Raw genomic sequence first — 25890 nt, 5'->3', positions numbered from 1 at the left:
TTCTTTCTCTGCTCCTTACAGAAAAAAAAGAAGAAGATAATCTTTCTATCTAATTACTGGCTTAATTTTTTTCATTACTATGCTTTTCTCTAAGTTCAGTCTTAATAATAGACCACAGAGTAAGATATGCTTTTACGGCTAGTCTTTTCTCTGACCTACTGTTCTTTTAAACTACAGTATTAATTGTAGACCACCTAAAAGTCGAATCTGTCGAGGTAATCTTGGTGTGTGATTCATGACATTTCTATCAGCACTGTAATCAAAAGATAAATAAGTAAAAGTCAATGATACGCATTATGTCCAAATAGAAATATTACTTGATTATTTATCAAAAACTGCTTGTTTTCGTGTAAAGATCGACAATGACTTTCAAAAACTTGTACCTAGAAAGGACGTTTGCTGTGACAGCTTTATTCATTCCCTAAATATCCTGCTCATTTCTGATTTTTCTGTCTCTGGGCTCACTTGAGGTATACAGAGCATGACATAGAACCAACAAAGGATAGAATCAATATCAATTGGACATGTAGTTTATCATGGCTTCCTCTGTTGCTATTATGTGCTTTAAAATAAATGCACTCGTAAGTCAATTCAAACCATATATCATTGTCAGGGGACTTTTGGATCTTGGACAAAGTCCACATGAACCTTCAGCAAACACACAAGCAGCTCTCATGATTTTATGAGAAAGGGTGCGAAATGCTATTTTGGAGCCTTACATTCAACATCATCTTACTTTCCTTTCGAAATCAATAAAAAACGTACTCATTGGATATCAAGAATACAAACAGACCGACCGATCGATGCTTTGAAATATTCATGAAACGTATTCATTGCAAATAAGAAGGTTATTCGGAGATTGGATAAGACACGAAATTTTGTTTGTTTTTTTCTTTTTCGTTCTTTTTCTTTTGATTTCCTTTCATGAATTATCATTATCAATCCTATACCAAGGCCAATAACGACGAAACCACAACGACTGTAGTAGTGCATGAAATATCAGAGACAGAAGCTTCTCGTTTACTCTTGGAAGAAAAATCATATTATGAAATATTGGATGAAGATAGGTTGACAGAGCATGATTTTGTCTCGCTCATGAATTCAAACGATATAGAAAGCGACAATGAGTCAGATATAGAACAACGATGGTTTCCTTCTTTATTAAAAAACTCGGTAATTCAATTTCTGGATGATAAGGAAGAAGAAGACGATGGTGATACGATCATAACGGATGCTGTGAATGAAATGGTCATTGAAGAAGACGAAGATGAAGCCTATCTAATTATAGATAACGAAAATACCACAGAAACAAACCAGGGCTCAATACCTATTGATGTTTATCATTTTCATTAAAAAAGCATGTTTGTTGTAAACTCGAAAGGAAAGGGGAAACAAGTGGAAAAATAAATGGCATAAACTTCAATTTAAACTACGATTGCCTAACACAGACTATTTCTTGTTTTGGGAAACTTTTGATTTGAAATAAATGAGCTTTGACGCTGATGTCCATGCTCACAAAGACAAGCCAAGCAACCACTTTCAGTCAAGTCAGCATCTCTTGACGAGACTCGTAGGATTTGATTGGATAAAGGGGTACTTGCTTTTTTAAATTTGGCATGATTTACTCAGCCACCGATTTTTTCGGTTCCCTCTTTGTCTTTATTTTTTTTTTTATTTGAATTGATTGATTTAGATCTTTTTCATCTTTCATGGCCATTTTAAAAAAGATAAAGTCTGCGGCCAAATCAGCCCCCAAGTCAGCAGCTAAATCAGCTTCCAAACCATCAGCTAAATCCGCAGCTCTGAAAAAAAAGTCTACGAACGCAGTGGAAAAGAAAAAGGAGAAATCAGTCTCTCAAGTAAGAAAAAAGGAATTTCAACGCAGGAAGTACAACAAAGATAGCAAAAAGAAGCAAGAAGATGAAGATTCCGATTTTGAAATTGTACCTAACCAGAAGACTCTTTCTCAATTTGATTCTGAGGATGATGAGGAAAGTGACAGTTCAGATCTCGAAGTTGACATGTTCAATCAGTATAAAGACAAGAAGCCATCGATCACAACAGCCTCAACAAATAAATCAGCGCCTAAAGTAGAAATCAAAGTGAGTGAAAGTGATGACGAACAAGACGAGAAATTTATTGCTTCTGAAACGATGGCAGCCAATCGTAAAAATAAAAAGTCGGGAGGATTTCAATCGATGGGTAAAATAAAATAGGATGAATAAATATTCGATTGTGACTAAACTATTTGCATAAAGGTCTCAGTAATCCAATCTTCAAGGCCGTTCTTCACAAAGGTTTCAAAGTGCCTACACCCATTCAACGTAAATGTATTCCGCTTGTCTTACAAGGCGATGATGTGGTTGGTATGGCTCGTACCGGTTCAGGTAAAACGGCTGCCTTCCTGATCCCCATGTTGGAAAGACTCAAGGCACACTCGGCCAAGACAGGTGCTCGTTCCTTGGTCCTTTCACCTTCTCGTGAGTTAGCGCTCCAGACACAAAAGGTCTGTAAGGAATTGATGAAATATACCGATCTTCGCAGCTGTTGTATTGTGGGTGGTGACAGCTTAGATGAACAGTTTGAAATGATTGCATCCAACCCAGATATCTTGATCGCCACACCTGGTCGATTGCTTCACTTGGCAGTCGAAATGAACCTGGATTTACGTACGGTGGAGTATGTTGTGTTTGATGAAGCAGATCGTTTGTTTGAAATGGGTTTCGCTATTCAATTGCATGAAATCTTGTCTCGTCTGCCACCCAACCGTCAGACTTTGCTCTTCTCAGCCACATTGCCCAAGATGCTAGTGGATTTCGCCAAGGCTGGTCTGCAAGAACCCACCTTGATTCGTTTGGATGTGGATACCAAGATTTCACGTGATCTTGAGATGGCCTTCTTTTCAGTCAAGGACAACGAAAAGGATGGCGCTCTTCTCTACCTTTTACGAAATATCATTCAGCTCCCCAAAAAGACTGGAAATGAAGAAAAGGGGACTTTAGGCAAAAAAGGAAAAAAGAAGATGTCAGCAACTGAGGCCGATCGACAGACCATTCTGTTTGCTGCCACCAAACACCACGTAGAGTATTTGGCTGGTCTGCTGACGATTGCCGGCTACCAAGTCTCTTATGTCTATGGTTCATTAGATCAAGCCGCACGTAGTATCCAGATCAATCGGTTCAGACAAGGAGTGACAAACATCTTGGTCGTCACGGATGTCGCTGCTCGTGGTATCGATATTCCCGTCTTGGAAAACGTCATCAATTATGATTTCTGCGGTTCTTCCAAGGTCTTTGTCCATCGTGTCGGTCGTGCGGCTCGTGCCGGTCGTCGTGGTTGGGCTTACTCTTTAGTGACTTCTGATGAACTTCCTTATTTGGTGGATCTGGAACTGTTCTTGACCCGTCCTCTGGTGCTTGGTGGTGACAAGGACGAGTATGATTACACATCAGAGTTGGTGGTGGGAACCCTGCCGGTCGATGCGCTGATTGATGACCAAACCTGGGTGACAAATCAAGTCGAAAGAGACGCTGCATTGGAGGGAACATACAGAACAGCGATGAATGCCTATAAGCTCTACAACCGTACCAAGTCTCGTGCGGCTCCTGAAAGTTACAGTCGAGCAAAGGAGGTGATCAAGAAGAAGAATTACAGCCAGCTGCACCCCTTATTGAAACACACGGTGGGCACCAGCGCAGCCGACATTGAGCGAGCCAATATGATCCAGGCCATCTCTGGCTTTAGACCGGCCGAAACTATCTTTGAAGTCGGTGTGCGTGGCAGTCGAAAGTTGACACCTGCGACAGCCATGATGCGTGAGAGACGTGAGGCGGTCGATAAAGTGATTGCTGCTCATAAATCAAAGCTGGAGGCTGAAGAGGCTGATGAGAAGGACAAGACGGAGAGTACACCAAAAAAGATTGAGTTGGGTGGAGATGTAGAAGAAGATGAATTGGCTAAAACATTCAATATACCAGCTGCTAGAGAAAGTAAGTGTGTTTTTTTTTAATTTGAAAAATAGAAAAAAACTGACTCTTTTTTTATTTTAGATAAAAAGAAGCAGAGCTTTAGAGATGAAGAATACTATCTTTCTTATACTCAAAAGGATGCCAACACAGAACGCGGTTACTCTATGACCAGCAAAGGCAACTTTGCAGAACAAGCATCCAAGGCACAACTTGATTTAATAGGAGATGATCAAGACGGTATCAAAAAGAATCAAAACATGCTTCGTTGGGACTCCAAGAAGAAAAAGTTTGTTCGTGGTACGGGTATTGGTTCAGACAACAAAAAGATGATTCGTACTGAGAGTGGCGCCTTAATCTCGGCCTCTTACAAGAGTGGTCGATTTGACGAATGGGCCAAAAAGAAACACATCTCGATTCCTCGTGCTGGTGAACGAGAATTGGACAACGCGACCCATTTCTCAAAGAAACGATTCCGTCATAATCGCTCAGAGGAAAGCAAACCGTTGGATCCCTTGGCTTATGATTATGACAAGAAATTGAAGAAGCGCAAGTTGAGAGAGACAGATGGCACGATTGAACAAAACGGCTTGGGTAAGAAGCGTGTGGGTCAACACGGAAAGACAAAGAGCGAATTGAAGAATGCCGGACAGATTCGTAAAGAGCGTATTGCTTATGAAAAGAGAAAAGAAAAATCTACTCGTCGTCCTTCGCGTAAAGGAAAAGGTCGCAAATAATAATAAAGATTAGACTTGGACTTTTTTTTTACTATTTTTGTATAATACATTCCCTAAAGAAATAATACATTCATCAGCTTGGGAACGGTTACCATGGAAATTATCATTTGGTTCAAGGGGGGAGACCCAGGTTCTCATCAATTAAAGGGAATAATAATGCGAAAACAGGCACCAGGATGTCAATGTTTTTGGGCTCAACTTTAAAAAAATTACACAGGGAGGACTTTTGAGAAATTAGGTTCTAGACTGCCATAATGGATTCTACACAATTGGAAAAAAGGATGACGCTACTGTTGACCTAAAAAGACAATTCTTTCTATCGAGACACTCTTATCCAAACCTAAAACAAAATATTGAGTACAGATGATTCAAATGATTTGTGAAACACTTTTGAAAGAGAGGAGGGGAGTAATATAAAGACTGGTGCTTTTTTTTTAATAATTCAGTATCCAAGTTACAGATGAATCTTGTGTACTTTTGAATAGTCTAGCCTTGCCTCCCCCTTTTTTTTAATCTTCACCTATTTTTTTTTATCTCCTTTTATTCTTATCATAATATAGTAAGCCATCAGGTTATTATAGTGTAACTATCAACTGAATTGATAAATATGTGAATTTACTCTTATAAACTTTTTTTTTTTTTTTTTTTTTTTTTTTTTTTTTTTTTGTAAATAAATAGTATATTTTTATTTATAAAATATAATATAATAGGAGTCACACGTCTGAGAGCGGTGTGAACCAAAAGAAACAAAATGTAAGCGATTGAACATGCTAGTCAAGGTCGAGCCTGCCCCTTTTGAGGGTGGCAAACTGCGACATAGCACGAGTGACCAGCTGTTGATCAATAAAAAGAACACCGTCAATCGTAAATCTCTAGTGGGCACGCCAGATAACGGAAAGCACACAGCAGCTGAGAGTCCAGAGATCAGTATTGTCAACAAAAGGAAACCGCTAAAAAGACTAGAGGATGGAGCATGCATCGTCTTGAGTGAAAGTGAGATGTGGACTAAAGAAATTGAAAACATCTATCCATACTCTCCATTTCCTGGGACAGCGCACGAAGAGGTGTTGTAGATCTTCATTATTAGCAGAGCAAAATTTGCATTGTGAAGAGGTCAAACCGTCATCGAATTTTGAGAGAAGTGACTGACTAAAGAGTTTACGATGGAATAGACAATACCATAAAGACCGGCTTCCAGGCGAAACAGGCATTTTCCAAAAAGTGACCACTTTGAAGTTGGTATTGGTGATATTGCCGATGATGGTAGAGGTCGCTGTATTAGAGACAACGGAAATGGTTTAGGTTTGTAATTGATCCATTGGGGCTGCGAACAGAAGGCATCGATGAACGTTGAATCATTTACTTCCCCAAATGGCTCATTTTGATTCAATATGTGAGGCCAGATAAGCTGATTTAGCTTGATGATATGATTATGAATATCTCGGCTTAACTTGGAAACCAGATGAGGTGAGGAAGGCTGGTCAGACGACAATAAAGGTCGTATACATCCAAAGTGGTGATCATACGTAAAAAATTGAGACACCTTGAGTTTTTTGTGTCGTGCTTGAGTGATCCAATAGTCAGTAGGAATCATAGCGAATATAGCGGACAGGGGCAAGCGGAGAAGTGTGGCAGGAGTACACTTTGCTTGTTGTGTATCCGCATATCCGAAAGAATCAACTGCCTCATATATGTTTTGCATAAAGTTATTAGCGTGAGCAGCAGGACGTAATCGCAAAAGAGGAAAAAAGAGAGCCAGTCTTGTTCCAGTATTTCCTGAATGGAAACGACGTATATGATCTAGCAATATAGGTTGACTACAAGACTGAGGGTGGTTGTCTTCCAGGACTTGACGAATCCAGCGTATCTGTAGGTTGTGTCGTTGAAATTGTAGATCCAAAAGACCTAACCCACCTAACTTTGGATCTAAACACAACTGCGTGTATTTGATCTTAGGTTTGCAGTTATTCCAGACGAACTGATAAATCACAGAATTGAGCCGTCAAAAGAAGGTAGTCGGTAAATGAACCATCCGCAGAACATACCACAATTTAGAAAATATTAACGAATTCATGATGGTAACGCGTCCTTTGATAGAAAGCCTACGTTGAGAGTAGATAATACATTGAGAGTTTACTGTCTGTAACAACTGTTGTTCTAGATAACGACGTTGATGAAAAGACTGAATCATGGAAAATACAAGGTATCGAAGAGGACTAAGTGCCGAATGATCGTGCCAATTGGAAATACCTTGTGTTGCTAGAAAAGCAATCCACTCTGGGTAGGAGTGTCCATCCAAAGAAAATGCTTCAGTCTTGTGAATATTAACCTTAGCGTTGGATACAGACCCATAACGGTCTAAATGATGGCGTAGACGACAGTAATCATCCGTAGATTGCAACAGGACACATACATCATCTGCATATGCAAGTACCTTTAAGGGGAAAGGTACGATGTTGGATGTTGTTGTAGCCGAGTTGCTCACAGATTGAAATTGGAAACCTTGAAAGGAAGAGCCTTGAAGGATATGTCGAAGAAACGGCTCCAGCGCAATGTTGAAAAGAAGAGGCGATAATGGATCACCTTGTCAAAGACCCCGACGCTGATCAACTTTGTTGGTAAAATGTCCGTTAATATTGATTCTCACCGCATTTCCAAAGAAAAGATTCTCAAGAGAATGAACCAAAGATGGAGGAAAACCAAAGGCCAACATTATTTGACGCAAGTACATAGGGTGGACACGATCATAGGCCTTTTCTTGATCTAATAAGAGACCAATCTCAGGCCGTCTTTGAACATGAGCTTGTTCCATGAGTATGTTGAGAATCATGCCATTTTCAGCTATAAAGCGATCACCAAGAAAACCAGTTTGATAAAGATTGATAATTGTGTCCATAACGGATCTCATCCGTTGGTTTATAATGCGCGTGTAGATCTTTGCATCACAGTTGATCAAGGAGATTGGCCGCCAGTTTTTGAGGGTAGAGAGGTCCACCTTCTTTGGCAGTAATCTTACACGTAAATCTTGCCAAGATGATGGAAAGGAACCAGCAGTTAAAGCCATGTTGTATACCTTGATAATAAGATCCTTTAACGGTGAGAACTGATAAATGAGATGCATGAAGACATAACCTAAACCATCCGCACCAGGACTACTTTGCCTCCTAATTACTTTCTTTGACTGTTCAATTATCTCCTCAATCGTAATTGGTGAGATGAGATAGCGACAATCATCTTCATTTAATTGTGGTAGATCTGTTATATCTTGCAGATAGCAATCAATGTCATGCTCATCAACAGGATCCACTGAATAAAGTTCTTGGTAGAATGCTTGACTAACCTCCATGAGTTGTGTACGAGAGGAAACAGTCAATCCAGATGTAGGGTCTTGCAAAAAATTTATGCTCTGTTCTACAGTTCGTACCTGGTGTATCCGCTTGAGATAACCGGCAGATTTCTCTCCATGTTCTCTCCAACGTATTCCCGCCTTTAATGCTGCAATATCTACCAGCTCTTGTTGAAGAGATTCAATTTGTTGGTCCATAGCAGGAAGATAATGTAAACGTATAGCTGTGGGTGACCGACTGCAGAGGAAAGCATTGCGCTTGCGTTACAAGGCCTTAATTGACTTCTTGTGTCAGTTGGTGTAGTCAATTGCATAGCGTTGAGTAAATTGCCGTATTTCAGATTTGACGTAGTCCCATTGTTCTTGTGCAGTCATCGGAGTAGGTAAAGAAGGTACAATATCCGTGAGTCGTTGTTTTAATTGTATGCGGTACTCTTTCTGTTGAGCCAAAATGGGGTTGGCACGTCAGAGACCAAAACCAGTGGGAGTTTGACCTAGGTTAAGCGAAAGAGAGAGTAATTGATGATCAGTCCATGAAGAGTGTAGTCGATGTATATCTGTAGCTCTAAGCATTGGGCGCATCTGATTACTAATGAAAATGTAAGCGATTGTAGAGTAGATCTCATCATTACGACGGAAAGTTGGGATATTACTATTGTCTCCACTATGCATCACGTTATAAAAGGATTCTTCTAGATATGATACCCATTTTAGAGATGTTTGAGTTGACAATTTAGGACGATGATAAGAATAATTGAAGTCGCCAAGGATAATGATCCGATTTGGGTCAATATCAGATACAGAAGTGAGAGCATCTAACACAGAATCAAAAAACTCTCTTCTGTCCTTACCTGTAGAAGCTGGAGCATAAATCACTAATACATGGAAAGGAGTATAAAAGTTCTGTGGATGACTAATTTTGGAAAGAATAATGCGTGGGTTTGACGGAATGAGGTTATCCGACAGTTGATAGTTGGAAGAAAAGGAAAGCAAGCCACAATGGCGAGTCCGTAGAGACTGAGATGCTTGAAATTGTACATTGATGAAGTTTACATGGTCTGTGTTAGTGTGTGTTTCTTGAAAGGCCATTATATTGAAGTTTAAAGAGCGTAAGTAACGTATGAAATTGGATTGTTTTTGGGTATCATGGGTCTTCACCAAACTGTTACAGTTCAATAAAGAAATGTTGAATAATAGTTCTTTCGATCTACTATTCATTATTGCTTAGATTGAGTTAGAGCACCATCAATGTTGAATACTGCGGTGCCGTGCTGCTGATCACTGGGGATGCATGCTTGTATTGATGATCCCAGATTATCTAAAGAGTCATGACGAAAGTTATATCCTGCTGGGGCGCCATTATGGTGGCTATCCATGGCAGCCTGATGTTGAGACTGAGGAATGTTTTTGGTGGCTTGATCCACTATAACTATGTCTGTAGCAACATGTGGATTGTCGGTATTTCTAGCATTAATTTCCATTGGAATATCATCTTGTGATTCAGCGGTTGTTGTGAAGATAGCTTTCAGGACTTCTTGAGTGGATACCAAGATAGAGTCCTCCTCAGTTGTTAGCAAAGTAGAGGAATGAATCCTTGGGTCATCACCAGATTCGTTCCGAATAGAACGTTTACGTTTCATAGTATTCGAAGTGAGAGGCTGGGAGGAAGTGCTAGGCATAGTTATGCCATTAGAAGCTTGGCTCGACTGAACCTCAACTTGATCTACTCTGTCTTGTGGAGCAGTAGGAGTTTTTCTGGTCTTTTTAAATGGATTATTCTTGCTTTTTGCACATTCAGCAGCAATATGGCCACTAGCGCGACAGTTCCAACAAACACGGGATGAACGTTTCTTTAGACAATCAGAGACAGCATGTCCTTCAGCATGACAGTAGCGACAATAGGTAGGCATGTCACTCCACACAGCATAAAAGCCTTCATCTTCTGACTGATACCAAGGAAGATGGTGAGAAAGGGGAGAAAATCTATTATCATTTTTTGGGATGTTTAGTATAGCATAGCCCGTACCCATATAGATACCAGTGTGGGATTCTCGTAGGATCCCTAAATCAAGAACGGAGCCATAAGGTTCCAAACTCATTTTCAATTGTTCCTTAAGAATGTCCTCTTTAAGAAAAGGAAGATTTGATAGTCGAAGTCGAACTAAAGGTACAGCTGGATCTAAGACTCGACAAGGTAAAAGCCTAACTGCATCATTTTCAAAAGTAATGCCGTCTTTAAGAATGTGATCAATGGCAGGATCTGAGGGATCAAAGTTGATTTCAGCAATCTTTCGACTGTCTTCTTTAGTGGTTGCGACTGCGATTCGTGATGGAAATTGTTTCGCAATCAGGGCCATGAGCTGCACGGGCGATTCAGATCCATCGGTCATGTCCAGGAGGACACTACCTGGAGAACGTCCTGATCTCCACACTTTAGAGTGAATAACTTTGTCTTGTTGACTGTTGTGAATGTCATATTCGAAAGTAGCATTCATAAGTGATATTCGCTTCCTAGCCACTACTTGGGGCCAGGACATATTTTTCAATTTGATAGGAGGCACTGGTGCCTGTGGTCGCTGCGTGACTGCGTTGACCGACTGGTGAGATATTTTATCGGAAAGAACCATGGATCATGCATATATGTTTATTATTTACTACACAAATATCTCAAGGTACATATTCAGTACATGTTTTTTACAAGTTCACTTTCATTTCCATGAGAAATACCAACTAATTGTTTATGATAGACATGAAAACTAGATAAAGCTAACCTTTCTTCTTAATTATAATCTCTGATGTATCATTATTTACATATGCAAACACTTTAAAACGTAGAAACAAACATACGGAACGCCCACCTCCTTAAATTCAGGAGTTTAGTCATCTAATAATAAGTACTCTATTCATGTATATTAAAGATGTTGTGAAGAAATTTTTTTTGTCTTTTCCATTACATTATGTTTAAAAAAGTGAACACTGATAACCTGTATAAAGAATGGTTGGAAACAGCTCATTTGATTGATCCACAGTATGATTATTTCTCTTTTGCCCAGTTATGCAATGAGAGTAAATGCACAACAAACACTTATTATATGACTTTAATAAATAAGATTGTGAAGCAAAATCCTGGAAATTGCGGCACCATCAATGCATTGAATCAATTTCATGTAAACATTTGTTACGACACAACTTTTGTTTCCGTATTGATTAAAATTTTTTCTTATATCTTATCATAGAAACGGGAATATAGACAATCGTCATTTGGAAAAGAATTTTGTGAATATTGGAAAAGACGTGAAACCTCTGAAGCCACTACAAAAGCCCACAAAAGAAGATTGGATACTTTTCTCCAACTGAATGAAGGTACCTGTGAAGGAATCGAAGCTATATCCAAAAATGTACTTTTTTTGTGTGTTTGTTTCGCGTAAAATCATTGTATTAACTATTTATATTGATGTAGGTGCATCGCAAAAAGGCTAATAATGACAACACAGGAGGCAATTCCGATAGTAATGTTGATCAAAACAGTTTGGAAGATGAAGATAACAATGAAGAAGTTCCTGATAATAATGCGCGTAATAATAATGTACTTGATAATAATAAAGATGAAAATAACATTGAAGCAAGAAATAATGACGACATAACTGCAGATTTATTCAAGGAAGTAATTACTACAACAAACAAAATTAGCGTTGAGTAAGTATGTAGCTAGGTGACGTATTAAAAGTTTCCATTTACTCATTTGAAACTTTTTTTTATGCTTTTTCAGATTGAGCAGTTTTCAAATCCTCTTATTCGATGATAAGGGTGTAGCTGCATTGCTAAAAGATCTCTTAGGTGAAAAGCTTTACTGCAAGATAAAAACAGAAACATCGCTATTGACGTATCATATGTCGCCTTTTTATAGCGATTTAATTTCCTTGGTAACTGAAGCTCCCCCAAGCACAGCATTATTACGAAAAATAATTAGGAAATCTACCTTGGGCTATGAGACATTTGATCCCATTATTCACGCGGATCTCTCTTTTGTTGAGGTCATTGCTACGCATTTGTAGGTTTGTTGCATAAATTTAATATAGTACATTTCATAACCAACACTTTTGATTCGATTTTTTTGGCTCAATTTAATCATCAGCCCTAGAAACCCTTTGCATCATGTATGTATGGAACGTACAACAGCATCGTTGACAACGGTGTTTATCTTGAATAACCTATTCTTGTCTAATAATGATACCGTTAATCTTGGCTGGTATGTTACATATGTATATGCATGCCAACGTATAAAGCACTAATGCGTTATAAATTCTTGTTCCAATAGGTTTGTAGGAGAGATTCATACAACTAGTACAGTAGCCGCTCTATTTAAGGGTGGCCAAAATTTTTGGAATATCCACCCTTAAATAGAATATACCCTTAAATCGAAATTCGTAGCTGTTAAAAATTGAACTCACTTAATATGTATTGTAGCTACATTATAGACATGTTTCCACATAGGCCACTGTTGGTTGATATAGATTTGGTAATTGTGTAAGGACATTAACAAGCCAAAACTTGCTTAAGACTTGATCAAAGTTGCTAGAAGGATAATATACGAGTCGTAGACTCAAAATAATTTTGATGAGAATAAATATGACATAATAATAAATGTGTACGCCTTTCTATTTCTCAAAAATTGAGCTTTTGGATCAAAATGCTACTGGTCAGCTTAATCAAACAGAATTAGGTGAATAGGCTATGAAGAAATTCAATTTAGATCAACCACTTGCTCAACAGACTGTATCAAACATTCTCAAAAATGCTGAAACGTTATATAGTAATATTAATGTTGTCAAAAATGGCAAAAGTCTAAAAACAACACGCTATCCTCAACTTGATGAAGTAGTAAAGTTTGTTGCAGACATGAACAATAACAATCTGCCAGTCAATCGAGACTCAATCCTTCGATATGTAAGACCTATTGCTTGAGTAAAGTATAGAATCCTTGAAAATGAAATTTCATTTTCTTCTGAATGGCTCACCAAACTTTTTAAGCGAATTGGAGTAAAATGCAGGCCAATGCATGGTGAAAGTGCCTCAGTAGACATCCCTTCTGAAAACATCCAGAACGAATTGAGGAAGATAGAAGAACTTCTTGGGCCATATGATCCTGCAAATATCATGAACTTTGATGAAGCAGGTTTATATTACCAGCAATCACCAAGAAGAACCATATGTTCCGAGTCGCTTGGTGACCTAAAAAAAAGTAAAGTTCGTCTGACAGTTGGATTGCTCTGTAACTCGGATGAGACTTATAAAGGGCAACACAAGAGCCCCAAATGTTTTAAAGCAAGAGCTAATTTGTTATCCATGACTGCAATTGGAAAAAAACATGAAATTGAATACCATTATTCTACTAATGCTTGGATGACAACATATGTGAAAAAGTTAAATGTTGCCTTTGGAAGACAGAATCGAAAAATTGCTCTTCTTTTGGATAATGCGTCTGTTCATAAAATAAGGATTCCGCTCAACAATATTAAATTGATATTTCTCCTATCAAACACGACTAGCAAGCTACACGCTCTTGATACAGGTAGTCTATTATTTGTTGATAAAATGCTATATAAGCTGTCTTTTTGTTTTACAGTTTTCTCATTAATATTTTGTATACACAGGAATTATTGACAACTTTAAGGCACACTTCCGAGCCCAGCAGTATGACCGTGCTTTATGTTTGTATATCAGTAAAAAGTTGGATAATCCGAATGTTTACAAAATGGATCAATATCAGGCTATGTTTTTTCTAGCTAATGCATGGCTTAAAGTAAAACCAGAAACAATAAATGGAATGCTCCCAGATCTCCCCAGAAACTTTGACAACAAAGTTATTGATGTTATCCAGTTGAACCTTGAAGCAGATAAGAGCGAGATGATAGTATGTTACACAACAAGTACTACTAAAATGAAGAAACGGCAGAAGGCAACATAGATGAAACAGAAAAAAATGATAATACAGAGCAAGATGAGCAACGTGTCGATATAGTAAAGTGTAAAAAATGGTTGAAAGAAGTCTAGGAAACTATTCTCATGTACAAATTTTCTTTGGACGATCTTGATCGTAAATTACATCGCCAAATTCGGATGAGATTGGCTGACACTTGTGCTGAATTAAGTCAAAAGAGCAAACAGTTTGATCTTATTCACAAAGTAAAAAATTTATTGTTAGAGTGCTCCAAAAAACTATCACTTATAAAAACTTTTTCTATTTAGTGGTAAAAAAAATATTTGCGTTGCACCCTTAAATAGAATAGTGGTATAGTGGTATTTATGCTGGGGACCTATGTCGTTCTTTAGATATACACTCATAAATAGAAAATACCCTTAAATCGAACACCCTTAAATAGAGCGGCTACTGTACAACCAAATGGGATGGAGTGGCTTTTGCCATCAAAGATAAAAAAATCACTCCTGTTCTTGTTGAATTTTCGGGAGGTGTAAAGTTCAACACCACTGATAAGAAAGAGCAAGACGATGAAACAAAGATAGTGGGCAATATTTTACATATATTGAAATACATTGAAGCACTGCAAACGGTTAATTACCCGATCCCCCAACATTATATTCGCTTCTTTGGTAAGTATTTTTCAGTGTACTACATCACTTCTGTTTGACTAAAATACTCTTTCTATTGTATTGCAGGGGGAGAAATTATCTTCGAGTGTATTTACTTGTTGAAAAACGGAGAGTACATAAAGAGAAAGTACTTCACAATCACCTGCCCAACGACTTGTGAAGGGTTAATCTTGTTCGTCAAAAAAATACCTTGCTTGCTTAATTGGAAACAGACCATCATCATGCAAACCTAGCAAATGTTGGATTATGATGAGTAAATAAAGTTTTCTGTTAATTTATGTCTATCAATACTTGTTCTTTCATGTTGTCTAACTTTTTTCGATTTCTTCCTCATTTTATGTGTTGCCTGAATAAAAAACGAAACTATTGACAAATGGTTTAAAGGCAATAACTTTTTAAATGAATATTCTAGTATGCACAGACATACAAAGTTCCCCTTTTTGTTGGGGTCCACTCACTCAGTAAACAAATAGAAAATAAAATAAAAGGAAAGTTCTATTTTTTTGCACTTTATTTTGATTTTAACATTCAAAGTACTGGCAAAACATTATAAATTGTAAATTGAGAACTTCATAAAAAGGATTCGTTCAGGAAAAAAATTGGCTCTAGTATAAACAGTTTAAAGTAAAAGATATTAGTTTCTTTTCTTCCTTTTTCTTCTAATATATAAACGTATACAGTTACCTTTTGAAAAAAAAAACTTGAAGATTCTCCACCGTCGCGGGCAGGGTGTCGTATTTACCCCATTAAATACTTATTATTCGTATGAGATTACTCAAATCTTATATAAGAAATAACAATTACTGAATACATAATATTATATATTACATATTCTCTAAGACTCATTTACAATATTAACCATATACAATATTTATATTATTCAAGCTCAATACTAAAATTGACCTTGAACTCACTTCAGTCCCTGAATAATCTTATTTCCTATATAAAGGCGTGGTTTGATTAAATGGGTTCTCTCCCTCGTCTTGAAATTTAATAAAGAGATTACATAGAGACTCATTCACTAGTTTTCAAGTACTTTTTCCCTTTTAATTCTAAAATTTATTATCTGCAAATATCTCACAGGAGTTGAGCCCTACTGCTTTACTGTCCTTTCTGAATGACATTAACTTAATAATGCCAATCCCTAAAGTGAGTGGAGGCTGCGGTACACTGTACAATAGGTTGTTGAAACCACAAAGTAGGGTGAGGCCGCTGTTTTACATTCAAGTTAAAAAAAAAATACAGTGAACGCAGTGGGTTTAAAAAAATTAATTTTTTTTTTTTTGTGTATGAGGATTTTATTGAAGTGCCGCCTTTAGACGTACACTGTAAGAAAACAGTTAAATATATAGAAGTGTGAAGTTAATGTGATATCTGATTAATGTCTTTAAATTTTTCCTGATACAGACTTTCTTGATGTATTCTGCGAAGGAGTATAGTTGCTCTAGCAGCTGCCTCATTTGGCCAGAAGGGCGATCCATCAAAAACATGTTTCCAATGATTTCTCCATAAGCACAGTACACCGCAGGCAACTACTTGGAAAGAATCAAGTTGCCATTGCGCACGCACTGTGGCTGAGATTGGGTTTGGTTGAGAGACATCCTCAAAAGTCAGACGTGAATTCTGGTCAAAGAAACGAATTAAAAGTGTATCCCACATAGACTGTTTAAATGGACAAGACCATAGGAAATGTTCATCAGATTCGATTGCGCCACAGAGCATACAAAGTTCATCAGTAATAATATTAGGCATGAGTTTGTGCAGTCGGGAACGTGTTGGCAGCTTGGAATGATAGAGACGCCAAAGAATGGTTCGTGCTGGGTGAGGAATTGAGGCGTGCCAAAACTGTGTCCAGGATGACTTGCTGGTGCGAGGATAGTGTGAAGATGGACTAGTTAGCGGAAGCTTGTCAATATACCGGAACCATTTTGTTGATAAATTTTCTATAGGTGTGCCATCTGGTAGGGACGTGCTAACGAGAGAATGAAATTCCGGCTCAGGACGAGGGCATCCCATGGAGGATATAAAAAGTCCAAGTGAGAGATCAGAGGTGCTTCTGAGTGCTGTAAAAAAATTTTCTTCTTTAGTGTGACCTAGTGAGAGGAGGTCAAAGTATGCCTCGGATCGATTACGTTGCTTTCTCGACAGAAAAGAGGTGATTGGTGTAAGCCTTCCATCCACGGTGCTGAATCTATATAGGTCTTTAACCAAATTTGATTTCCAATAATTGTAAGTATGGTCAGGATCATTGATAAGCAGGAGGGGGCATATTCTGCTCAAAGGGATCTCTGCAGCTGAGCTAGCGTTTAGTGCCGTCCAATTAATCTCAAAATCCATTTGGTCAATAGTTTTGAATAAGGAGTTAAAACAGCCAATTTTATGAAGATCGGTTGTGCGTCGCTCAGGAAATAGTAACGGTAAAACTGGTGATGGCGCAGACGACAAGGCACACAGAGTGTATTTCATGAGGCTGGTAGCAAATGAATCTGGATTGGTTGCTTGGTCGGGTGGGAGGAGAAGTGGAATAAGCCATCGTAACTGCAAGGCAGAATGTTGTTTCGATGGGTCCAATATAGCGATACTGCCCTCGTTACGTGGACGCTGACAGTCTTGGAATTTTGCAAACGGAAAGTTCTTCTGTTTCAAAAATGATATAATCACTGTACGTAGCTGCTGGAAGAAACTTTGAGGAGGTGACAAAGCCCTTATATTATGCCAAACACGGCTAAGGAGGAGTGAATTGGCAACCATGCTGCGACCTAGTATGGACAACCGTCGCTGTGAGAGGATAGTAGCATGTTTCTCGAGTTTCACAATAAGACTGTCTAAATAACTGGACATTTGTTGGGCACTACTTGTGAGAGGATAACCAAGATAAATGGTAGCCGAAGATGCACGCTTGTCGTGCCACTGAGTGATTCCATTAGCAGAAAGCATTTGTCTCCAATCCTGGTGATCTTCCCCTGAAAGAGAGACAGCCAAAGTCTTGCCACGGTTCAAACGAGCGTTGGAAGCTTTACCGTATAGAGAAACTAAATAAAGTAGTGTTTGCAATTCTGTAGGTCGTGTGAGAAAAACCAGAACATCGTCTGCATAGGCTAGTGCTTTCAATGGTGGCGATGATCTTGGCAGAGAAGCAAAATTAGGCTGCTGCGGTCGAGGAAGCGTAAATCCCGAGATAAGTGGAGACGACCATATAGCACGTAGCAATGGTTCTATTGCCAAATTGAAAAGAAGAGGAGAGAGGGGATCTCCTTGACGTAAGCCTCTAGCCTGCGAAATTGGTGCCGTGAGAAAGCCATTGACGTTTATACAAAGAGTTGTACCAAAAAACAGGGAGATAATGCTGGCAACCAACGATTGTGGAAAGCCAAATTTATCTAAACATGCCTGTAAATACTGAGGGTGCACACGGTCATAAGCTTTCTCTTGGTCTAAAAGTAAAGCGATACCAGGGAGTGTCATTCTTTGAGCAACATCCATTACTAGTCGAGTGGTAACCCCATTGTCTGCTATGAAACGATTAGGCATAAATCCCGTCTGGTGTATGTCGATCAGGTGAGGCAGAACTTCATTGGCTCTTGTTGCTAGCAATCTAGTATAGATTTTTGCATCAGCGCATATCAAAGAGATGGGACGCCAGTTTTTTAATTGGCTTCGATCTCCTTTTTTTGGCAAGAGGATTACAATTGACTGTTGCCAAGTGGCGGGAAATTTGCTGTGCTGAAGAGCGTTGTTGAGTACTTTCGTGAAAAGACGGATACAGAAAGGGTGCTTCAATAGAAGTTGTAGCAATTCATAGGGGATACCGTCCACGCCCGGGCTGCTGTGAGATGGTGCTCTAGAAGCGCACGCAAGTACCTCTTCTTCGGTCCATTCAGTTGTCAACGCATTATTTGTAGCTGTATCAAAGCAAGTGGAGGTAGGAATCTGCGTTAAAAGTTCCTCGGTTTAAAAAAATTAAAGTGCGAGAAATAAAACTTCAAAATGCGGTTTTCTCAACTCTCGATTCGCGGCTTTCACAAAAATCAAAGTGCGGTTTTTTGTGAAATCAATTTGCAGTTTTCCGCGAAATCAAATTGCGGTAACCTTTTTTCTGTTTTTCTTACCATTAAGCCAAAGCTAAGATGAGTACACACTTTTTTTACGAAAACAGACAAGGAAAGATTTTTGACGAGCAAGGAAATGATGCTATGGAATGGATTGAAGAAGTTGATCCTTTCCATTTAGAAACTCTTACGACATTACAAAAGTACCAACAGGCTCAACCATCTGAGCAAGAAAGAATGAGGGGCGAATTGGATGAGGCCATGAACGAAGTAGCTTTAAGAACGAACGAATAGGGCACCAAAAAAAGCGGGAAAAGTTATAAAGTATATTCTGCTGACCAGAAGGTACTTTTTCTATACTATTTGCAAGTGAAATTGTATAAGGCTGCTAAAGCAGCTAGGTTGTCGGGTGTAACTGAGCGCACTGGTCAGCAATGGGCTAAAAGATTGTAGGATGAGCCTGAATGGGATATTTTTGAGAAGCAAACGAATAAGGACAAACAAAAGACTGGAATGTTGCAGCAGGAGCATAAAGAGTATATTATTAATCTGTATGATTAAAACCCTCAAGCACGTGTTGTAGATATTGTTGAAAGTTTGACAAAGTCCTTTGAGAATTTCAGTTTGAAAGAAACCAGCGTTCGTAACTTCATGAAAACTGAATGCAATTTGTCATTCAAACGAGCAACTTTACGTTCTAGTGAACGAAACTCTGAAGATAAACTTCGACAACGCTTTGAATGGGTAGAGCGCTGGACATCAACTGACATGAACTATCTTTCTGATTGTGTGTTTGTGGATGAAAGTGGCTTTGACATAAACATGCGTCCACCTTCAGCCTGGTCTACAGTTGGTACACCAGCAATTGTGGAAACCAAATCAACCAAAGCAACTTCCCATACAATATTGGGTGCTATCGGTGCAATGGGGGTAGTAGACATTGAGCTTAGAGTGGCAGAAAAGCCCAAACAACGTAGAATTGATGCCGTTGGAAGAAAAAGAAAGCAGATGCCAAATGTTAAAAAACCAAAAGGAATTACAACAGGCCACTATTTGAATCCCATTCGAAAAACCCTTGATGAAATGGATAAAAATCATCTTATGAATGGTTTTTATATTGTTATGGACAATGCACCCATTCATACACATAGTGATATTGATGGATTAATCACTTCAAGAGGCTATAGAAGCATATACATTCCCCCTTATTCCGCCGAGCTAAACCCAATTGAGCAATTTTGGTCTGTTGTAAAGAACAAAGTTAAGAGGGGTGTGTTTTCTGATGATGAAGATATCAAGACAAGAATTGCAGACGCATGTAATAATGTTCCTATTCAACACGTCAGAGCTTTCATACAGCACTCCTGTAATCAATTTGAAAAACGTAGAAATAAAGAACCCCTCTAATAATTATAAAAATCCTCTTCGCTTTATTTGGCGTTATATCCGCAATTTGATTTCGCGGAAAACTGCAAATTGATTTCACAAAAAACCGCACTTTGATTTTTGTGAAAGCCGCGAATCGAGAGTTGAGAAAACCGCATTTTGAAGTTTTATTTCTCGCACTTTAATTCTTTAAACCCGCAATTTGATGCTGCGTTCACTGTAAAAGGAGGTTTATTTTTTCTTGGCAAACTTAATACAAGCAGCTTTATTTTTTTTTGAAGTGCTTTATACTTGTCTGCGTATGCATAAATGTTTAACATAAATTCATTTGGCGCCAAGAAAATATGGTTGCGGAGTGCAAAGCCCCTTTTTCTTTATTTTGATAATTAATGAAATTGCCACACTTCTTCAGTATGCATTAAAGGTTTCTTCTTTTAAATATAGATCACACGTGTATCCTTTCTTGATGACTAACGCGTAAATGATAAGTAAAGTTGAAATGATATAAAAAAGAAGGGTTTTTGTGCGGAAAAGGGAATGAGGTCACTTTAAACATACGATACATTTACTTCATTTGTTAAATAGTAAAGAGACTAGTTTAAAAATGGAACATAAAACAAACAAATAGTTTGCTAATAAGCAACACGTTTTCAGCGTAACACAGTATATAAAAAAGTAAACATTTTCAAAGACAATCCTCTCCCTTTATTTTCTCTCTCTTTTTTTCCTTTTTCTCTCTTCTAATTAATAATTATGGGACTTTTAAAATTAGGACTTTCAAAGAAAAATAAAAAAAATAAAGAAAAACTTGAAACAAAGCAAACTGCTGGTTCAGGGAGCTCACTTCATACCAGCACGTTAAGTTCAATTTCAGGTAGGATGAATTAAAGAAATATATTTCATGTATTAAAGATATCTTGTAGAGGATACGACATTTGATGACCTTTCACTGTCTTTATCACAAGTAGACATCAAAGAAAAGAAGTCAGCGGATAGCATTTATAAAAATCAACGTCATACCCCTTCTTATAGCAGCTATAGTAGTAATGCATCCGTCACAAGTAGTTCTTCTTTAAAAACCAGCTCAACCCATCTAAAAGGTCTAGACTCATCCGATTCTGATGATCATTCCAACAGGCAGCAGAGAAAAAAAGCATCCAATCAACATGAAGTCATGATCGAAAGGATGAGAGACAGACATCGACAGCAATTAAAGCAGGCTGTTTTACGTCAGCAGCAAACAGACATAGCAGGCAGTACACCTTCACTGGTATCTCAGGGGATGAGCACCATTTCACTGGTACCTCAAGGGATGATGATGACCTCACCTCCTCAAAATTTTTATTATCATCAGCCATCACCGGCCTATACCTTTCCTAGACATGATACCACAGCATCATCCGTGACTGACAGTGTAAGCTCTCGAAAGCGGAATGGATCGATCTCTTCAGAACGGAAAACAATAAAGCCATCCAAATCCAATTTAGACTTGAGAAAAAAGACTGGTTCATCCTCTGCTTCAGTAGGTTGTTATCCAACTTCCTCACCTCCTCCTCATATCATGCAACAACATTTATATCAGCAGCAACTACTTCAACAGCAATTCTATCAACAACAACAACTATCTCATCGTCCGATTCATCGTGTGAATAGTGAAACAGATATAAAAAGAAGACAAGAAGCTTATCAACATGAACAGATGAAGTTGATGCAACAGCAGCAATATATATCCATGTATTATAATCAACCTATTATGATGCAACCCAGTCATAGTAGTTCAAGATAAATAAAGCATTTTTATTTTGAGTGAGAAAGAGAAAAAAAAAAAAAAAAAAAAAAAGAAAAAGAAAAAAAAAAAGACTTAATGTATACCACATGTTATTAAAGACATCAAAGTTTGCCAAAGACCACGATGATGTACCTGAGGTTCTTGTTGTTCTTGTTTATCATAGATATTGCCATGATTGGGTGATTCAGGCATTTTATGTTGATTATTATTACTAGTAGTATTATTAATAGGCTTAATTGAGTTCATATTATTATTAGTCGTAGGTAATGGTGGGGCTGGGGCATTGTTCATTGTTAACTTGGGCTGAGAAGCATGTCGTCTAACAGAATGATTCACAGATCGATGCGTGGCTCCTTGTTGTTGCTGTTGCAATTCTCTTGCTTGACGTCTACTTTCTCGTGTCTATTTTAAATGTGAGTAAAAAAGAAGCGACTTGCTGGATTCTACTACCTCAGGTCCTTTGGAAAGCAGCATCCAATCATAAACTCCATCATCTTTTTCTCCCAAGCGATAGAGTACTTTATTAAACAATTCTCTTAAAAAGTCATAATCGGGTGTTTCTTCAAAGCCTAATTTCCGTACGTATTGTAAATAGATACCAAATTCCTCTTTATCAACGTTAGTATCTCTGCAATAAAGTACACTGCCATCCTTTACCTGGAAATCCTTCACATAATTCTTTTACTGGCGTCGTCTGCTTCTTTTCACCAATCTTTTCATACTTTTGTTTATTGGTCGCAGCCTTCAGTCCTTGCCAAGGTAAGGATCCTCTCAAGAAATACATGAATACATGGCCTAATGATTCCAAGTCGTCCCGACGAGATTGCTCTCTTCCTAAATGGGTATTGATACTCATGTATCTAGCTGTTCCCGAAAGACTCTTTCGTTCACGATAAGGTATATGTTGCTTCGTCTTGGGGTCACGGTATAATTTAGCCATGCCATAATCAATCAAGAATACAGTATTAGCATATTTGCTACCTGGTCTACCAATCAAGAAATTATCTGGCTTAATATCTCTATAAATCAAATTTCTTTCATGAACACTTTCTATTCTATTAATCTATACAACTGTCATCATACTGTCATCCTATTTCATGATTATCTGTTTACCATCTGTTTGGCTAACATAGCTACTGTCTTGATCGAGTGTTTTCTACCACACATGTCAAACAAGTCTTCTAAGCTTGGACCAAGTAAATCAATCACTAATATATTATGTAATCCTTCTTGTCCAAAATAATAAGCACTCGGAACACCGGCTAATGATTCCGAATATAAATTAATACTACATTTTATTATCTTTTTGTATCTTTATTTACGTAAACCAGCAAGTACTTTATAAGTTCTATATTCATCTCTTAACTGTGGTGCATCTGATTTTCTAGGTTCAAATTTGATAGCAACCGATTGATTATTTAATAAATTAAGTCCTATTTACAGTATAAGTCTCGTGGTTGTCGTCTTCTTTTTGTTCTTCAATAAAAACCTTCATACAATACACCAAAACTTCCTTCTCCAAGTTTCTTTCCAACTCTGTAATGAACACCAACAATATTGGTAGATGATGAACCACTATTGTTTTTATGCATTAGAGATGTTTTCTCTTTTTTTGTTTATAATTATAGGACTAGTAAGAAAAAAAAAGAGAGAGAGAGGTGAAAAAGAAGAAAGAGAGGAGAGAGAGAGAGAGAGAGAGAGAGAGAGAGAGAGAGAGAAAGAACACAAAAAAGGGCAAGAAGAAGAAAAAAGGGGAACGGGGGCTGTAAAAGTTTTTATATGTTCAAGAAGAGCGGAGTTATTTGGATGAAGATACAATTTCAATTTATTTCGGAATTGATTTTAAAATTCAGTTGTGTGTCGTAGCCTATTTAAATGGAGACCTAATTTACCAGCGGAAAAAAAAGCAATTTTATTTATTTTAGATTCAGAAGATTGCTTAACCTTCATTTGAGACAGGACGATTATAAAATTGGGACATGACGAATTTCTTTGAAACATGATGAGGTACGGGATTTCTATCATGCTTCTTCTCTCATTTTCTTCTTGTCTACAGATTTAATATGAGCCTTTCAATTCTTTGCAAAGATAGAAAAAGAGAAATAGTTGCTACAATATTGATCTGATGGATGTAGTACAACCGGGGAATTCGACAAACTTTGAAAATATAAAGTCGATTTAGATAAACAACAGAAAATATGATACAAGAGATACTGATATATTTCAGTAAAGGCTATAGGTGAAATTAACAAAAAATAAATTCAAATTGTAGCACATACTTCATTGATTTCAAGTAGGTAATTGTCTCATATGAGATTGAAAAATGCGCCTTGTCAGTAGGTGCTATTAGAAAGATGGCAGTATTATTTAGAGAAAAGCATGTACAAGCAACAGTAACAAAAAATGACTACTGCTGTACATGTACTTCGGGTCGAGATCGTGCTGAAACTGAAATCATCACCTCCTGTTCGGTAATAACGAAAGGTATATGTAAATTTAGTTTTTAGGATATGAATATAATTTGATACATCATTCCACTGTCATATCTCTCTTAGATATACACAGCTTGAAGAGTATTCCTCTGTGCTTTACAGTAGGAATTACATGATGAGGCCGTCATTCGGTGCTAGACAGGTTCTAAAAAAAATTCAATTCGTTAGAGAAGACAAACTTTATCCAATCATCTAATAATCATGAACAGGTAGCCAATGTAAAAGTATTTTTTGTACTTTGATGACAAAAGAAGTACCTTTTTGGCTAGACTTTACATCCTAAGCTTTTTAAGATACAAAGCATGGTAAAGTAAGCCAAGTTTGCATAATTGACCTCAACACAGTCAAAGGCCTTAATAGCTAACTTAGATCGCCTTAAAATGAAGTTGTTTTGTTGAGGGACACAAGTCGCTCAAAAAGAAAGGTCTCTCGCCAACATGGACACAAATTTGAATGTTCTATTACTTCAATACCAGTGAATACTGTCTACAGAAAGGATGGAACGATCAACCATTCTTGTACAATAAATCTATTTTCAAAAATGCTCACACATTACTTTGAATATCTTGGAAAATAAAGTGAGTCGCTTTTAGTAGACTGTAAGCTATGTTTGATCCAAAAAAGGAAATCAAATGGCTCACTTTTAAAAACAAATTGCTTAAAAAAATAATTTCATTTGGTCACTTTGTTCAGATACTTTTGATCATGTGCAGTTGGTCAAATGAAATAGAGACATAGCAATACAGCAAAATAAATCATTTATTATGCGGTTGTCGAATTGATTTACGGAATGTTGAATGAACTTAGGAAGATGCGCTACAGGTGCTCTGTCAATGCTCAAGACAATAGCCAATTAATTTTATCCCAGGGATGTTCAAGTCTTTCCAAAAAAAAGTATTTTTTGTAATATGTTCGCTAATACATGTCGGAAATCAAGTGTAATAATTGCTTGTTCTGAATAGGCAAGACGGTTTACAAGTGAAGCTTGAGATATGTTGAAGAAGGTCCTGCCTACGAGCTGTGATCGGATGGAGTCCTTGATCTGGAGGCCAAGTTCGATAGCAACTTGGAGCAGCTCCTAAAAGCCATCAACTACTATTGAAGATGAAGATAAACAGCAATGTAAATTTACAAGCAAATCAAAATATCCATCTTCTCTCGATAGTATCTCTTGAAAGAATCTTTGAATGCTGTACGCGAGCTTGAGAGCGAGCACAAGAGGATGCTAAAAAATACAGATCTGCCTCGATATCGTTGAAAAATCTTCCAACAGTAGTAAACCCAAGCATCTTGAAGCTTGTCAAAGAGGAAGGCAAAGTAGGAATGCATCACTTGGGACCATTTTATACCTGAATATCACTGCATTCCACGCAAAATAAATATACCTCTTTTCGATACAACATGCAAGACCCAATTCATAAAAATAGCGATGATCAAGCGTTTAGTATCATGTACTTTTCAAGGGCATAGCCGACATTAAAAATGGTGCTGATGACTTGACAAACGTCATTTAT

General features: G+C 37.7%; 11 protein-coding genes across 11 annotated transcripts; 7 read left to right on the top strand and 4 right to left on the bottom strand.

Annotated features, from left to right (window-relative positions):
- Window positions 1-924: 924 nt before the first annotated feature.
- RO3G_10587 (uncharacterized protein) lies at window positions 925-1353 on the top strand (the record flags this gene model as incomplete). The annotated part of the gene is made up of 1 exon (XM_067665172.1): window positions 925-1353. One exon carries the CDS (start codon window positions 925-927, stop codon window positions 1351-1353), a length of 429 nt encoding a protein of 142 aa, XP_067521273.1.
- Window positions 1354-1709: 356 nt separating this feature from the next.
- RO3G_10586 (uncharacterized protein) lies at window positions 1710-4702 on the top strand (the record flags this gene model as incomplete). The annotated part of the gene is made up of 3 exons (XM_067665171.1): window positions 1710-2202; window positions 2259-3989; window positions 4050-4702. The coding sequence occupies 3 exons, from the start codon at window positions 1710-1712 to the stop codon at window positions 4700-4702; spliced, it is 2877 nt and encodes a 958-aa protein (XP_067521272.1).
- Window positions 4703-5469: 767 nt separating this feature from the next.
- Window positions 5470-6004, top strand: RO3G_10585 (uncharacterized protein; the record flags this gene model as incomplete). The annotated part of the gene is made up of 2 exons (XM_067665170.1): window positions 5470-5695; window positions 5889-6004. The coding sequence occupies 2 exons, from the start codon at window positions 5470-5472 to the stop codon at window positions 6002-6004; spliced, it is 342 nt and encodes a 113-aa protein (XP_067521271.1).
- A 1285-nt stretch (window positions 6005-7289) lies between these two features.
- RO3G_10584 (uncharacterized protein) lies at window positions 7290-8246 on the bottom strand (the record flags this gene model as incomplete). The annotated part of the gene is made up of 1 exon (XM_067665169.1): window positions 7290-8246. One exon carries the CDS (start codon window positions 8244-8246, stop codon window positions 7290-7292), a length of 957 nt encoding a protein of 318 aa, XP_067521270.1.
- A 1019-nt stretch (window positions 8247-9265) lies between these two features.
- RO3G_10583 (uncharacterized protein) lies at window positions 9266-10585 on the bottom strand (the record flags this gene model as incomplete). Its single annotated transcript, XM_067665168.1, has 1 exon — window positions 9266-10585. The coding sequence occupies one exon, from the start codon at window positions 10583-10585 to the stop codon at window positions 9266-9268; it is 1320 nt and encodes a 439-aa protein (XP_067521269.1).
- Window positions 10586-11108: 523 nt separating this feature from the next.
- RO3G_10582 (uncharacterized protein) lies at window positions 11109-12103 on the top strand (the record flags this gene model as incomplete). The annotated part of the gene is made up of 4 exons (XM_067665167.1): window positions 11109-11114; window positions 11285-11446; window positions 11509-11744; window positions 11818-12103. 4 exons carry the CDS (start codon window positions 11109-11111, stop codon window positions 12101-12103), a joined length of 690 nt encoding a protein of 229 aa, XP_067521268.1.
- Window positions 12104-12692: 589 nt separating this feature from the next.
- On the top strand, window positions 12693-15133 carry RO3G_10581 (uncharacterized protein; the record flags this gene model as incomplete). Its single annotated transcript, XM_067665166.1, has 8 exons — window positions 12693-12771; window positions 12802-12995; window positions 13080-13290; window positions 13375-13620; window positions 13703-13962; window positions 14103-14234; window positions 14432-14660; window positions 15045-15133. 8 exons carry the CDS (start codon window positions 12693-12695, stop codon window positions 15131-15133), a joined length of 1440 nt encoding a protein of 479 aa, XP_067521267.1.
- An 889-nt stretch (window positions 15134-16022) lies between these two features.
- Window positions 16023-18143, bottom strand: RO3G_10580 (uncharacterized protein; the record flags this gene model as incomplete). The annotated part of the gene is made up of 2 exons (XM_067665165.1): window positions 16023-17692; window positions 17987-18143. The coding sequence occupies 2 exons, from the start codon at window positions 18141-18143 to the stop codon at window positions 16023-16025; spliced, it is 1827 nt and encodes a 608-aa protein (XP_067521266.1).
- Window positions 18144-19531: 1388 nt separating this feature from the next.
- On the top strand, window positions 19532-20116 carry RO3G_10579 (uncharacterized protein; the record flags this gene model as incomplete). The annotated part of the gene is made up of 1 exon (XM_067665164.1): window positions 19532-20116. One exon carries the CDS (start codon window positions 19532-19534, stop codon window positions 20114-20116), a length of 585 nt encoding a protein of 194 aa, XP_067521265.1.
- Window positions 20117-21654: 1538 nt separating this feature from the next.
- RO3G_10578 (uncharacterized protein) lies at window positions 21655-22824 on the bottom strand (the record flags this gene model as incomplete). The annotated part of the gene is made up of 4 exons (XM_067665163.1): window positions 21655-21843; window positions 22017-22286; window positions 22335-22453; window positions 22542-22824. 4 exons carry the CDS (start codon window positions 22822-22824, stop codon window positions 21655-21657), a joined length of 861 nt encoding a protein of 286 aa, XP_067521264.1.
- Window positions 22825-24287: 1463 nt separating this feature from the next.
- On the top strand, window positions 24288-24572 carry RO3G_10577 (uncharacterized protein; the record flags this gene model as incomplete). Its single annotated transcript, XM_067665162.1, has 2 exons — window positions 24288-24355; window positions 24440-24572. 2 exons carry the CDS (start codon window positions 24288-24290, stop codon window positions 24570-24572), a joined length of 201 nt encoding a protein of 66 aa, XP_067521263.1.
- Window positions 24573-25890: the final 1318 nt, after the last annotated feature.

Source organism: Rhizopus delemar, genomic scaffold (assembly GCF_000149305.1).
Source record: "Rhizopus delemar RA 99-880 supercont3.8 genomic scaffold, whole genome shotgun sequence".
NCBI lineage: Eukaryota > Fungi > Mucoromycota > Mucoromycetes > Mucorales > Rhizopodaceae > Rhizopus > Rhizopus delemar.
The sequence above is the reverse complement of the archived record's forward strand: the minus strand, read 5'-3'. Positions and strand labels throughout refer to the sequence as shown.